General features: G+C 39.6%; 1 protein-coding gene across 6 annotated transcripts in view; it reads left to right on the top strand.

Moving 5' to 3' along the window:
• LOC127443090 (catenin delta-2-like) overlaps positions 1-16,589 on the top strand; it is a 138,941-nt gene that overhangs the window by 86,367 nt on the left and 35,985 nt on the right. For 4 of the 6 annotated variants that reach the window (XM_051701588.1, XM_051701592.1, XM_051701587.1 and 1 more), the window contains one exon: positions 3,039-3,095. The exons of the other annotated variants lie outside the window; for them this stretch is intronic. In XM_051701588.1, the coding sequence (XP_051557548.1) occupies positions 3,039-3,095 (57 nt within the window). The remainder of the gene's footprint in view (positions 1-3,038; positions 3,096-16,589) is intronic. 6 annotated transcript variants of the gene reach the window in all.

The following is a 16,589-nucleotide window of genomic DNA, read 5'->3' as shown; positions in this document are numbered from 1 at the left end:
TTCAGGATTCAGATTTTACATTGGACAGCAATAGCCGACCCAACTCAGTACGGAATCAATATTTAAACAATATTTAATGTAGTCTGGGTCAAGGATTAGGATATGTCACACAACTTGCCCAGTTTAGCATCAAGTGAAAATAAATTTTGATTTTGAGTTTGATTGGATGCAGAGACTTTGACGTCAACAACAAAAGTTAAGAAAGTGCGTTTTTTTCACGCTTTTAAAAGTAGTGAATCCTTTTTTTTTTTCTTTTTTTTTTTTGCTACTTTAAACGCATAATTTTTGCATTTTATTATTTTTATTAAGCACCCTATCAGAACAGACCTGCAACCCTTTTTTTGGGTAACATTTCCCCAGTTGAGAACTACTGCCTCAGATTGCCTGTGTACACTAATAAAGCCAAAGTCACAAAAGTAAATTACACATTTGTCACTTCAGGAATGATAGCGCATGATTTACAGAGAGGTAGTCAATTTTTAATGTTTCACCTTTTTCACTCTGTCTATATAGTACTATTAAGCATATTTTTGATTTTATCGTGTGACATCAATTGAATGTGCTGAGAAGCCATTGACAATCATCTATTTATATGTGAACTACAATAAGACATTTCTTTTGTTTGCTTGCTTTTTCTACTGATTTTACCTTGTTTGTTTTGTTGATTGTTTTTTTTTTTTTTTTTTTTTGTGTCATCCTTTTGTTGAGCCTTCATGCCTTTGTTTCTCTCCCATGTCTTTCACTGCTATTGGTTATGGTGGAGGTGGTATGACATGTGATGCATTGCATTTACTGGCTGCAAACAAATGCACAGATATGCACAGACAATTTCATAATGTTTCAGAACATGTCAAGACACAAGTCGTGTTTTATCCTTGGTTTACTAACTAATGTTTGGTGTATTAAAGGGTGGACACATTTTTATCTATATACTATGTTATTTATGCTTTTTAACAAATGCTATATCACCAAAATTTGTGTAAAAATAAAATGATAGAGAAAACAGTGTTCCTTTTTTAAGTAACAGATCATTTGTTGCAATATTTTGTAGGGCTGGGTAAAAATATAGAGTTTCCGATGCACGGCAATCTTTACTTGAACGATCTCGTAATCAGTTCTTAAATACCTAGATGCATCTTTCACTCTGTGGCAGCCCTCTATAATGCAAGTAAATCACTCGCATGTGCAACCAAATCTCACACTATGTGACTAAAAATGTCTATGATTAGCCACTGACTAGTACATTTTCAGATTTCACTCACCAGGTATTGAGTAGTATAGTGGAGAATTTATTAGCACAGAAGTCCTTTCACTGCATGTTGAGAGTAAAAATTTCTCATTCTGTATGTCCAAAGACGAGATCTATTTCATTGAATAATGTCTCTTTTGTACCTCTCTGTTTTTTACAGTCAGTTGTTGATTTAAAAAAAAATAAAAAAATAAAAAACATTTAATTCTAATCATACATGGATGCGCAAAAGAAATTACGCATGTCCTCTCATTATATATATGTGCTCACTGGCTGATGCTGCTGGTCTTAAAGGGACCGTATCGATTAAGCACTTGTTCTACATATCAATGTTAATACTTGTAAATAGTAATTTAACAAATATATATGTAACATAATATATGCAATTTCAAGACATTAATTGATGGAATAGACTGATTTGAAAAAATTTCAAAAGGCAAGATGTGACCAATTTGAAGAAAAACTAATGATAAAATTAGTTTATTTAATTAATATTTTTGAATTGTACCTAAAAGGATTGCCTAGTAGGTTCCTTTATAGTTAAGAGCATTAGCTGAGAGAGAATTTCATTTATATGTAAGCGAAATGGACATTGTAACAGAAATGTACCCATATGAATCAATATCGAATCAAATCTTGAGCTTGTGAATCGGAATGGAATCAAATCGGGAAATCTGTATCAATACCCAGCCCTAATATTTTGTATATGCACAAGACGCAGGGTAATATACACCGATCAGCCACAACATTAAAACCACCTGCCTAATGTTGTGTAGGTCCCCCTCGTGCCGCCAAAACAGCGCCAACCCACCACAATTGTGCAGAGCGGTTATATGAGTTACCGTAGACTTTGTCAGTTCGAACCAATCTGGCCATTCTCTGTTGACCTCTCTAATCAACAAGGTATTTCCATCCGCAGAACTGCTGCTCACTGGATGTTTTTTTGTTTTTTTGCACGATTCGGAGTAAATTCTAGAGATTGTTGTGCGTGAAAATCCCAGGAGATCAGCAGTTACAGAAATACTCAAACCAGCCCATCTAGCACAACAATCATGCCATGGTCCAAATCACTGAGCTCATATTTTTCCCCATTCTGATGGTTGAGGTGAACATTAACTGAAGCTCCTGACCCATATCTGCATGATTTTATACACTGCACTGCTGCCACATGATTGGCTGATTAGATAATCGCATGGATGAGGGTCAACAGAGAATGGCCAGACTAGTTCGAACTGACATAGTCTATGGTAACTGCTCTGTACAGTTGTGGTGAGAAGAATTGCATCTCAGAATGTTTTGGTGGCACGAGGGGGACCTACACAACATTAGGCAGGTGGTTTTAATGTTGTGGCTGATCTGTGTAAGTGCATTATAACACATTGTTCCTCTTAAAAAGATACACTAACCTCTAGATTATCTTTTTGAAAATTAGACTGCTCCATTGTAAAAGTTAAATGCAGAGTACTTCTTGATGTATTTCAGTACTTTCTCTGACTGGAAATGTTTGTAAGCAGATCTTGCCCTCAAATCAGCGATTGCTGTCTCCAACAGATACATTGATAAAATGGAGCCATATGTAGCATAAGAAATATGGAAGAGAGTTCACAATTATGTGAGACCCCTCTTTAATAAAAACCAGCAAAAAAAACTTTTGTGTATGTTAAATGCAAGTGTGTAATATGTGACAGCAATAAGAAGACAGTTCAAAGTAAATACACTATTTTTTAAATGTCAAATCCCTTTGTGCTAGACACCTACCCTGTCTCTCTCTCTGCCTGTCTCCTGATAGGTACGACCCTGAATTCATTGTCTGGAATCAAAATCAAGCCGAGCAAAGAATGACAAAGTAATCCAGCATTTATTTACATTCTACTCCTCATCTACACAAGCACTTTTCTCCTCTCTACTCAACAGCGTATGCTAGGGTAGCATGACTCAATTAGAAACTGTTTGACTGTTTATAGGCTGTAAAGTACCTAATATGTTTCATTGTTTAGTAGGATGCTGTTGAAGTTAAGTACAGGGTGAATTACCACAGGAATAGAAATGTGCTGTTTGTATGGATTTCATCCCAACGTTTCCTCAGTGTGAACTCTAGTCATTTAATCATCCACAAAGAGTGTAATGTGTGGTCGTCTTTAAGTCTAAAGTCAGTTCTTATTAATTGCTATAGCAAAGAGTGCTAAGAATGTAAGATAGAGTGGAAAGCAGATATAGATATCCAGGAGTAGTGATACTGCATAGGTGACCAGAGTTTGTCCATTGCTGCAAAGCATCACATTGTGTGTGTGTGTGTGTGTGTGTGTGTGTGTCTCCTGTTGTGTTGTTATTCATTTGTTTTATCATTTTGTGTTAAAGCATGGTTATTATCCTTTTTTACTTTCATTTTAACACCACTGCCTTCAGTTGTGTACTCCTTTCAATGCAAGTAATGGCAATAGTTGTGTTGTGTTCTGACTTTTGCTTTATGTAATCGCTGTATTGGCATAAACTTTGGAGAGATTTTTAGATCAGATTGTTTCATTTTAAGGCCACATCCACACTAATCGGTTTTTGTTTGAAAACTAATGTCATCCTAATGTCATTGCATGTTTTCCAAAGTTTATGGTTATGTTGACATTATGAGGCAATGAGAGGCATAAACATAGCTAAATCAATGTGTTTTCTAACTAAAGCATCTTAGTGTGGCTTAAGTGTATTGTGCTTTAGGTTACAGTTTGAGTGAAACTACAATTGCATCATCTCTTACAAAAAATTACCATGGTAACTGTAGTTTTGACTTTATAAAAAACTTCATGACCAAAACATTCTGAAATCTTACAGTTTGATGGTGCATGGCACTAGCAACGCCAATGTTGTGGGTCAATTCCCAGGGATCACATCAAGGGCCCTATTTTAAGAGTACTAGCTGTAAGCGCAGCGCTATGCCATAAGTTATAAGCACAGAGTCAATGGGCATGGCCATAAAGTTTTGTTATTTTCTTGCAAGCAGGAAAAGTCTAGGAGCAAGTGGGTTTGGTGAAATTACGCGCTAGGCGCTAATGGGCTGGGTCAAGTGCAATTTAATTCGGAGGTTCTTCTCCGGTTAATGCGGTGTCTGTGTCCTATTATATAGTTCATTTCACTCAAGCACCGGCAATATAAACAAAGAGAGCAAATACAGAAGTTGGTATGTAAATGGATTGTATGCAATGAATTATAAGAATAGAAATATGAACTTATGTTCTTTTGTGCATTAACTGAATCCTTGTTGAATGTGACACGCTCCTTTTATACACATGGAAAATGTGGTTCAGGATATTGACGTAGGCTCTGTTAAATTATAGAGAATGTAAGTGTTATTAATCATTTTTATCTACTGACACAAAAATCATGGCTAGTATTAACAGTGATCGTATCGGAGTGTAACAGAGACATTTCGTGATCTCTCTTTTTGCCGTCAGTTCAAGCGTCCTCTTAGGACCGTTCACGCATGTGTTCTGAATCAACAACGCTGCTGAATGCTATTTCCTAAAGAGGGGTCAAACATGGGTCACTCGTTCACACCCTGTTAGAGCTCACCACTCCTGACTGCACATTATGTGACTGTTAGCAGCTCTCTGGGTCCCCAACTCCTATTACAGCTGTCAGAAAGAGTGTATTAGTGCTTCATTCAACTGTAGGGTGAGAGCTGTCAGAATTAGCCACCTCAATATCAGATTGACTGCAGGCTCCAATAGTCGCCCTATACAAAAAGATTTAACCAAGTAGGACATATTCCTTTGTTGGTCTTGGAAAAACGTAACTTAACACTTACCTACTCCTAAAATCAAAAGGAAATGTTTGGTTGATTGTAACGTTATTCTAGCTTTAAGCCTTAACTTATTCCCCCTAAATTCTGATTGGTTTATTGGAATGTAGTTGAGGACCAAACAAAGATGTTGTTCCAGGAACATCATGGCAAATCATGGCTATGTTTGGAATACCATACTACTCTTATTAATTTCTGCAGCACACTATGCACATTTTTTGTATAATAATTAAAAACTTCATCTTTATGTAGCGGGTTCAATGGTAGCTTCTCAAGGAAAAAACAAGATACATAAAATTAAAAAAATATTAACATTTAACACAATGAACATGTAAATCGAAAGAATATTTATAATATAACAACATACAAAAATAATCAAGTAAAAGCTTTTCTAAAATTTTTAAAAATTGGATTTAAATATACTTATAAGAGTTGATGCATCTCTAATATCACTTATGCATGTAATATCTTGTAATGTGATCTTGTAAAATGTGCTGTATACAACTAGGTCACATTAGGCGCAATACTGTATTACCCTGTCTACAACAGACGTGAACGGTGCAGGTGTAAAATCTGTTTACTTGTCGCGCCGACAGTAAACGGATGCCCCGTTCTATTTTGCACTGCACATGCTGGTGCTACTCCTACCAACAAGATAAATAAATGGTTTAAGGTTCGCTTTGATGCGTCTAGTGTAGACAGCCTCAAGATGTTGCGACACAACATTGCTCAAGTCCTGTGTAGACAGGGTGTGTGCCACAATGCAATGCACTTGGCTGAACCTTTCATTACTAGTGTGACGAATGAAAAAGTCATATCAGCCAGGGTATTTAACACCTATTTCTTGACTCATTATTTGACCGGTCTGCCAATGGTTTACACAAAATAGGATTAAAATGCACAATAACAGTTATTATTGGCAATATGTATGGACATTTAAATATAAGCAAAAATAATAATACAAAAAACAAATTTCAGTTTGCAGGTCTTTTTTGGAATGTATGGAAATTCCAACTGGATGTCACTAGCTGAATTGTGGTCTTGTAAACAAAATATAGCATACTACTGTTTGAAGCGTTTATCATTAAATAAATAGTATATAGTATTCAGAAGCTAGTTTTCCATTCCAAAAATGCCCCCACAAGAACCCCCCCGACCCCCCCCCCCAATTAAGTGCCAACCCACGACTTTTGTCAAACCCATTACAGTACCGCAGTTTAAAGATGATCTATTGTGTGTGTGCATGCATGAATCGTCTTTGATTGAGCTGTCATGTTGTTGATCTAGCGCTCGTTTTCCAGTTTGCTTTCAGCCAAAAACACATAATAGAGTGGAAGTGCAGGGAGTGCATGTTTCAGTGCTGAGTGCTAGAAGCTTATTCAGCGGGCTGCTCATGTTTGTATAGGAAAGCCAGGGAGCAAGCCGAGAGGACATAGGAGCTCTACGCTCATTAGAGTGTTTGTTTTAACAGTTAACACGCTTCAGCGGCTAAGACACAAGCTAGAGCTTCAGCGATTACATGGGCTGGTGACTGGTCTTATTTACTCTGTTCAGCATGTGTAAGTTGTCTTTTCATCTGCCCATAGTGCCAGAAGCAAGTTGTACGACATGCAAACAGACCTAAATGTGCTGATTATATTGGCGCAGCATAAACTTGAAACATGTGGCAATTAGCAGTACCATTTCTTCTGTGAGCAACAGAGGTCAGTAGCCATTTCTTGATGTTTAGGCTCAACAATATTTTTTTTAATTTTGCTGGCCCTATCAATATTTTCATGGCCACACCCTATTTTTATTTTCAGAAAGAAATATGCTTATTTTTTTAGTAAACATTAAGTTTTCTTCACAAAACAACAAGTTACTACATTTAGTTTATTAGGTGTTTAATTTGCAATGATAGCTAGAAATGTTTGCTATAAATGTTAAGCTACAAATTCATAATCACACTTTTTTGGAAAACGAGACTTCATACCGTTTGGAACATGATTGATTATTTGTTTAGTCCATTCTAACAAATGCTTCCAAGACTATCACAAATCATTGTTGCTACTATATATCGACCAAATTTCATCTATAAGTGCTTTTCCATTATAAGACCAAATGGAACTGCGTTTCTATCAGGAAGAATCGCAGACTTGAGTGAAATTTAAGATGACGTTTATTTGATGAATATAAAACAGAAATGTAATGTCTCTCTTTGGCATAAGCCCCATCTGGCGGTCCGAAGAAGTTGTACTCGGAACTGTCATATCCTGCCGGAGATATAAGATAGTAGGCAGGGGTGAGGAGCCTACCCCCATGCAGGATGGGACTCAACTGGTGGTGGTGGGGTGGTGGAAATTGCCATGTTAGCACACTGAAACGCAATGTGATAGATTGTGAGCAGACTTATAAAGCACTGGCTTACATGTGATTGGCTAGGAGTTACCTAGCTAATGGTGCGATGATGTACAGCTGCTAGTCTTCCAGCTAGAACTATGCTGCGCTTACATTTCTTACCGATCCAGGCTTCTTGGTACGTTCAAGGTTTTTTTTTCCATTGTGGTGCTCCAAAATTGCATCATTGAAGGGGTTTCTTGCAACTGTGTCTTGAAATGTTTAATATACCAGTTCCCGGAATGCCTTGGCTTTATTAATCATTTTCATTCCTTTGCAGTTATTTTACTCATGGTTTGAGTCAGAGCCATCATGCCCATTCAGACTGAAGGGGAACATGCCCCCTTAGATATTTGAGCCAAGAGGATTTTGCATGGATTATTTGAAATTTCAAAAATGTATTTTTACTTTCGATAATTAAATTAAATGATTATTGCATGTAAAAAAGAATGACAGTGGCATAATCTTTATTCACCTGACTAAATTTTTTCAGTCCAATTCAAGTCACATCTTCCGCGTCTGGTCGCTGCCTTGGAGAAGGGAAGGTCGAGCACAAAGAGAAAGCTTGGAGTTATGTTAATAAAAACTATATCAACTACAGTGCTACTATGTCTGCATTTTGTGAAACAGTCAGTCAGTTTTTTCATGGTCTAATATAGATTATATTTATGTTTTTGTCTGATCAGTCGCTGTTCTTTTCCTTTGGTGCTGAAATGTTTTTGACAGGTTTTGCGGCATCTTTACACTCTCTTCATGTTTAAAGAAAGCAGCGGCTTATCTTATTTCAGTGTGAATCCTCTTATTTCCAGTCATTATAAAAACTAAGTAACAAAATATGATTGTACATGGTTCCTATATTCAATGGGAGAAAGGCGGCACTTTTCAAGCTCGTTCACCAGACATTACTCTCGCTTTTTCTTGCACGACTGCTTATGGCACACAGTACACAAGATACAAATATTTGATCTTTTCACGACTGCTCACAAGGATAACTTTAATCAGCCGGTATTTAGCTTTTATGTATTCAGTTCCCCTTAAGCGTAGTCTGATTTGGGGTGTATTTTCCAAAAGCATTGTTAGACAGCTATGGTCGCAAGTTTCATTGTTACCAACATAGTTCAACGATTTGGTGTTTCCCAAAACCGTAGTTCTAACGAACATGAAATCACAAAGTTGTGTGATTGGTACTTTAGCTCTTTACCTGTGGTTAGAAGTTGTTAGTACTTGTTAGTTTGCTGTGTGGACATCATTTTATATCGCTGAGGCTTCTATATCTTTTATTATATATATATATATATATATATCTTTCATTCTGTCATTACTTAGACCACGTTTACGTGCACGTAAGGAGGGAACGAGACGTTGTGTAAATGTAGTGACACTAGGGGTCACTCTTGGGAGCCCGAGACACCTCTGGTCTTTGATAAATTTCAGCGGGTAGTTCAGCGTTGTGGCAGGAGGGACACAACGTCTCATTCCCTCCATCAGGGAACGGAGGTTACGCAAGTAACCAGGACGTTCCCTGTCTGTCACTCACTCGATGTTGTGTCGATGTAGTGACACTAGGGGTCCCTATATGAAACGCCACAACTGGCTGAACTGTGTTACGTGAACTGGCGGTGTGTGATGGGCAGACCACTGTGTGCCTCGTAGCCAGCACACCAGGCTGACACGTAACCTCCCCCAACATAGTTATGAGTGTCAAATGGCCCTTTGGGGAAAAGTCGACTACCCAAAAGTTAGAGACAGCTAACCCAGTCGTGGCCTCTTTTTCCCTTCTTTTTTCCACTCCCTAAAAAAGAAGGGGGATTATCCGACTGGGCCGTCCCTCCCAAGGGGAGGACACCGCGGAGACCACACCTCGCCCAAAGAGAGGGGGGGATATTTAAGTGGAAAAATATGTCACATGGTCTTGACGACCATGTGGAGAGTCTCAAGGTAGATCCTACCCAACGGGGGAGGAGTTACTACAAATATGGAGACTGTGGCAGAGGGGCTCTGCCCAAGGAAGACGCAGTTTGCCAACAGGGAAACAAATTAGCGGAAGATATATATCGCATGGGGTTACCTTACAGGGAACCGCCACATGCGGAGCACCTACCCCAGAACAGGGCTCTTAGTTAGCAATTAATGGTGCACTTCTTCAGCTCAGAAGAGGTGAAAGGCGCTATGTGCAAGCGATACACCTGGCCAGCTATCCCGGGCTTATCCACTTGTATTGCGTGCCACTACCTGGGACGAAACCGGTTCCACCCGGAGGTTGTAGAACCTTGCAAAGGTGTTGGGTGTTGCCCAGCCCGCTGCTCTGCAAATGTCTGTTAGAGAGGCACCCCTGGCCAGGGCCCAGGAGGCCACTAGACCTCTGGTAGAATGGGCTCATAGCCCTACTGGGGGCAGCATATCCTGGGCGTGATATGCCATAGCTATGGCATCAATGAGCCAGTGGGCAATCCTCTGCTTGGAGACAGCACTTCCTTTCCGCTGTCCACCAAAGCAGACAAAGAGCTGCTCAGAGATCCTAAAGCTCTGCATGCAATCCAAATAGATGCATAAAGCGCGCACCGGACACAGCAACGATAGGGCTGGGTCTGCCTCCTCCTGGGGCAGCACTCGCAGGTTCACCACCTAGTCCCTAAAAGGGGTCGAGGGAGACTTGGGCACATAGCCAGGTCGGGGTCTCAGGATCACGTGAGAGTAGCCCGGACTGAACTCCAGGCATGTTTCACTGACAGAGAACGCTTGCAGGTCTCCTACTCTCTTGATGGAAGTGATCACAGTCAGGAGGGCAGCCTTCAAGGACAGTGCCTTAAGCTCAGCTGACTGCAAAGGCTCAAAGGGGGCTCTCTGTAGACCCTGAAGAACTACAGAGTGGTCCCATGAGGGAACGAGGTGCGGTCTGGAGGGATTCAGCCTCCTGGCGCCTCTTAGGAACCTGATGATCAGGTCGTGCTTCCCTAAGGACTTACCGTCGGCTGTGTCGTGGTGTGCTGCTATGGCGGCAACGTACACCTTCAAGGTGGAAGGGGACAGCTTCCCTTCCAACCTCTCCTGCAGGAAGGAAAGCACTGATCTGACTGCGCATCTCTGGGGGTCTTCCCGTCAGGAAGAACACCACTTAGCGAACAGACGCCACTTAAAGGCATACAGGCACCTCGTAGAGGGGGCCCTAGCCTGAGTGACCGTGTCTACCACCGCAGGTGGTAGACCGCTTAGGTCGTCCGCGTCCCGTCCAGGGGCCAGACATGGAGATTCCAGAGGTCTGGTCGCGGGTGCCAGATGGTGCCCTGTCCCTGAGAAAGAAGGTCCTTCCTCAGGGGAATTCGCCGGGGGGGGGGGGGGGGGGGGCTGTTACGAGGAGTGTGAGGTCCGAGAACCACGTCCGGGTGGGCCAGTAGGGTGCTACCAGGACGACCTGCTCCTCGTCCTCCCTGACCTTGCACAGAGTCTGTGCAAGTAGGCTCACTGGGGAAACGCATATTTGCGCAGGCCAGGGGGCCAGCTGTGTGCCAGTGCGTCTATGCCAAGGGGGGCCTTGGTCAGGGCGTACCAGAGCGGGCAGTGGGAGGATTCTTGGGAGGCGAACAGGTCCACCTGTGCCTGTCCGAATTGACTCCAAATCAGCTGGACCATTTTATTTAGTTAATTTTCTTCGTTTTATTAGCTATCATTGAACACGGAATACAATGTTTACCGTAATTGCCTCATTCAGAGATAGGCTGAATGTTTTCATTATCTATCGAATTGAAGCAGTTGTGGGCACCGTTGACCAAATGTTGACCTTGGTGCCCCCTCAAAACAAATAAAAAAAAAAAAAAAATTATAATAATAAATAAATAAATAAATAAAAATGATAGGTGCATGACGCCCCTGGTATGAGTATTTTTGAAAGCATTTTGTAGTTGATCAGAGCAGGGTTTGCCGTGTATCTCCCATCCAGACTGTATTAGATTTACCTAGGCTGCATCCCTTTTAAAATATCATTCCATTAGCTTTATTTCTAATAATCATGCTCAGTCAGGCATTCTGAATGCATAATTTATGATGCTTTTATTTGGCTGTTTTTTCACACAGCGCATCATTCAGTGGTCCGTGAGGGGCTTATCCTCTTCTTCCTCTGGCCCCGTGGGTTATTTAGACTGATGCAATGAAACATGGAGCTGGGTTTTGTGGTGTTAATGTTTCTGCAATGGGGATGAAAGATAGGCTCACCTGACTGAACCAGAACAAAAGCCCAAACAAAGAGCTGCCACAAACTGGAGAGTTTGTCTCAATCCAGTGAGTGCCCAAATGTTACATTACTTTCTGCTGAAGGATTTCAGGCTGCCTTCCTGGCAACCATGTTATAAATCCATAACTCTCTTTGTCTCTAGCTTTGTTCCACAACCTAGTGAGCTGCCTCACTGCCTTTTGCCTAAATAGGCAGCTGCCTTTGAGTGCGATACTCTTAGTAGTTTATAAATACATAGCACACACAAATATTGGGTAAAATAATCAATATTATAATTAATAATTAATATTTTTAAGTGTTGCATGAAATATAAGTTTAATATAAATTTCTTCTGCTCTCCATATTGGATAAAACAAAATGTTTTGGCTCATCACAATACGAAGGATACATGCAATGCTGTCTTAGAATTTGTCCCAAAAAAAGCATCTTCTTGATACTTATGCTTAAGACAGCATAATTAAGTTTTCTACTTTTTGGAACAGACTTTGTGTCAGGAGAATTCCTATGATGCCTTAAAATGCAGTTTAAGTAGGCAGCTCATTAGGTTTTGGAATAGAGCATCTGCTTTTGTCTCCCTCGTTTTCTTATTACAACTTTTAATAACTGTCAAAGCTTAGTTTAATTTGTACTGATTAGATGTCAGATCTTGCAGGTGAAGGTTAAGGGACAGACTGCTTATTAGAAGATGAACCATCCACCCACAGTGCCTCTCCATTCCAGACCACGTGGGGCTTAAATCTGTGTGTGCTTCACGAAAGTGCTCTCTGTTCTCTGTTGCGTGAATGAGTCATTTCCCAGCCAAATCCTTCTCCGGCTTTGGCAAAGGAATGACATTTTTGCAGGCCTGGGCTCAGAGCAGACATTTGATTATTCATGTTTGGTGATTTTATGGTAGGTTCATCCCTGTTCAACAGCCTGCCACAGTGACTGGAGCTCTGCTGGGGGGAGTGGCCTCACCCAGGCATTAATTGTCATAATAGGGAGGTTAAGGATTTGGCTGCCAGTGACAGACCTGACAGAGAGGAGGAAAGTGTCACCAGGCAGAAGCAGCTTGCACTCTGCATATGTGTGTGTCTCTGTAGGACTAACTTGCTGGGAATGATTCAGCGCTAAGGTTTAATGATGCAGATGAGGACTCTAGCAGGGTTCCATTACTTTAATCATAAATGATATAGTCATTTATAGAGCAGCAAATATCTAATAAATATGAGCAATGTGCTGTACACATTAAAATTATTGCTTAATCCTCATCACTTATGTAGGCATGCATGGGTTAATATTTTTGTTATGGCTGTATCATGTATGGGGTGTTGCTTGCATGACTTCAATATAAGCAAACCTATTTATTTAAAAATGTGCATAACCACAGGCGTACCAAACAGTGGGTGAAATATATAACCAAAAAATACATATTTTGTAAAACGAATTAGTGTGAGTGTACAGTAAATTCCTGGCTACTAGTTGCATGACTTTCACAGTATATTTTACAGTAGTATTTCTAAATTTATTACAAATAAAAGACAATTGTATACAGTGACTTCACAGTGAACAGGACCAATAAATTACTGTAATGTAGCAATTCTGTGTTGTAGAATCACAATGATCATCTGCATTTTTTTTTCTACACTGTTTGTTAAGTGCCACTATCGTTGAGATTTGTATGCTGAGTGTTGATATTTTGTGTGCCTGAATGATATCTCATGATAAAAAGTTAATGAGTGATAAAACCAACTATATTATAGCCTAGCTTTGCAAACATACCTTCCTCATTGGTTATTTAAGATTATACTATTTCTTTACTTTCAAATACATCATATGGTGTAGTTTATACATCATGGGCCAACATAAAGTCAACCACTAAATTGACTATTTTCTCCATACATTACAATTAATTGTGGTTTTAAACACAGCTGCACAATCTGGGAGAAACTTAATTAAAAATAAATAAGATACGGTCCCATTCAAAGGGATCACTAAACACCATAATGGTGACTTCAAACAAAACTCAGTTTTCCCATAATGCAGTGCGATATTCACATTTCTTTCTTTATAGTATTTTGTTTTGTTGTGACAGAAAAAGAGTAAAATATTGAAACAGTATTGTAAGAAATTACTGTTAAATCCTGGCAATTTTTTACAGTGCTAGAGGCACTTTGCTTTGCTAGACACAAAACCCGCTTGTGTGCTGGTACTGGTAAAGCATTGGGGCCATGCCTTCTGATTTACTGCCATCCATGTAATTACATGGAGGTAAACAGTGAATAATTCCATTTTAGTGCTTTAGTTAATTACCAGTAATTTTAAGGCTACTGTGTAAACTTTATTTACATTAATTAACCAACAGTTGACATACGTGACAGCACCACATTGATTAGCATATAAAGTTTTACAGTCATTTTTGTGGTATTTTTTATTTACTTATTAACACGTACATTATCAATTAGCATGCTTTTATGATTTATGACAGCATGCTGTGATGCTCCAATCACATCTAACGCATTGGTAAGTTCGGCTTGATCATCGGACATCGAAAGCTTAGTGTGAGCCATGATTTAAACACATCTTGATTGCATCTTCAAGGTTAAACAGTGATACAAAGAAAAAAAATACAGCGAGTGAAGACAAAGTGCCCATCTTTCCGGATTATTCCCAAATCTCCTTTGTGACCTTTTCCCAATGGATTCCATTTTGTGACAACAACCGCCCTGAGAGAAATAGGACATGCTACAATAAAATTTTTCCCATGGTGCCTCTTACTCAGAGAGGTTTGTCCATCATGTTGTTGTTTTCCTTTTTTTTCCCCTGCCTTACAGGCCGTGAGTGAAAATAAGGCAATGTTGCATTTTCTCTCTGCCCCCACCAGTTTCTTGTTTTTCCTCTCTTGTCTTCCCTCCTTGTGCTCTCCTTCTGTCATTACTGCCCCATGTCTCTCACGCAGGATCTTATTATTTGAATTGTTTCCTCTTGTTTGACTGTCTCTGACATGGCGGTTGCATGGAGACAGTGTTTGCCGCTCTGTGCAGGGTTTGGTGTTCTGTTCATGCTTTACATAGAATGAGAGTGGGATGGAGGGATGGAGAGAGAGCCAACTGCATGCAGTATGGCTATATTCACACAGCAATTGAATACAGTTGTTAGTCCTGTTTTAGAGGGCTTAATAAAGTTACGTTCACACACAGTCTGGTTATAAATGAGAATGACAGCCACATTCTTTAACCGACCTGAGTCCAGGATATGTTCAGGACTCACAATGCAACCCAAACACTCTACTCTCTGTTAAAATTTGATAAACACATCTCTATTGGACTCATTTATTAACAATGACCCAGTTTCCACCCGGTATTACGATGCGTCTCGGGTGATCTGATCATATGTGTTCAGGTGAGACATATCGCTGTTTACACCTAGTCATTTAAATATGTCTCCTATGACCACTTGTGTTCGGATTTGGAGGGGAGAGTCTCTGTTTTTTGACAACATAAATCAATCATTATGTCAGTGTGTTACTGCATGATATTAAAGTGCAACAAAGTCAGAAAAGACAAAGAAAGCATGAAAAATAACAGCACACTGTTTCTCCCAGAAGCGGCTGAAATTTATTCTAAGCACAAATGCAACATATCACGCAGAATTATCCATAATTTTACTGGATTCCCTGTATTAAATGGAGCTTCCGGTGTTCGTGCTTCTCATCTGTTTTGATATCAGACACACTAAAGAAGATCCGTGAAGCTTTCATAACTGTCTTTGTATAAGCTTTTTAAAAATTTCTGATCGGATGGTTATTTCCTTTTGAAACTGCTTGTAACCGGCAAACTTCAAAACAATTGTTTTAGCGCAGTGGTTGATTGACAGATGAGAGGTGGCACTTCAATGCTGCAGGAACGCATACAGGATGGATTAGCATTTACACCTCAAATGTGATGTGGACACATGAGTTTTTGACCACATTCGTATGTGGTTTTTGTGATCCGAACACAAATAGTTTTAGACCCCGTTTAGACCTGCATTTAGTGCTGACCACATGTGATCGGTTCACCCGAAATGCATCTTAATACCAGGTGGAAACGGGGTCATAGTGTCATTTGCGATTAACACCCTGTTTACATGTCGCATCAAAAGCTAATCACTCTCATTGTAATCAATAATGCTGTCTACACTGAATGCGATGGTCGCATCGCGCCAACAGTTTATGGACACCCCATTAAATACTACACGTGCTTACCCATACACGTTTTTGTAGACTGTTTGCTTCTATGTGTCCAGTGTAGACAGCCTCAAGCTGTTGTGGCACGATGTCCGGTGTAGACAGGGTTGAAGACTTTGCATTTATATGCACATTTTGGGATATTGCATAAACAATGCTAAATGGGGAAAAAAAAAACAAGGATGAATGAAGTTCCCAAAAAAAGTTTTTATTTATGCGGTAATTTTTAAAAAAAATCTTAAATAAAAAATAAAAAAAGTTTTTTTTTATTTTTTTTTTTTTTTTTTTTTTCACTTTTCACTGCATAAACTATGATGAAAGCACATTTACCAAACATATATCTATAGAATTTAAATAATAATATAGATGCACATCAAAAGAGTAATGACTTTGCCTCAACAAACCATTTGAATACATAATTCACACAAGGAATATAATCATTAACATCGCATAGCATCTCAAAGGTTGCTCTGGTTATTCTGAAATGCCAGAGCCACTGTCCTCAAAATGATAGGCTACTATTATTTCCCGAAACTGTCTGACACATTTTTGCTCCCCGACATAAGGCATCTGCCACTTAACGCTAGCAAACATGAAGTTTGTCAGAACGTTTTGTCTGCATGCTCTGAACACATTTATTACATTTAATAAAAGCCACAAAAGCCACATTGGCTTCAACTTTCATTGTCATATCTATTTTGCAGCAATTTACCCAGAAGTGACAATTTTGTTTTCTTAA

Source organism: Myxocyprinus asiaticus, chromosome 6 (assembly GCF_019703515.2).
Source record: "Myxocyprinus asiaticus isolate MX2 ecotype Aquarium Trade chromosome 6, UBuf_Myxa_2, whole genome shotgun sequence".
In the NCBI taxonomy this organism is placed as follows: domain Eukaryota; kingdom Metazoa; phylum Chordata; class Actinopteri; order Cypriniformes; family Catostomidae; genus Myxocyprinus; species Myxocyprinus asiaticus.
Note: the sequence above shows the minus strand (reverse complement) of the source record. Positions and strands in the feature narration are given on the sequence as shown.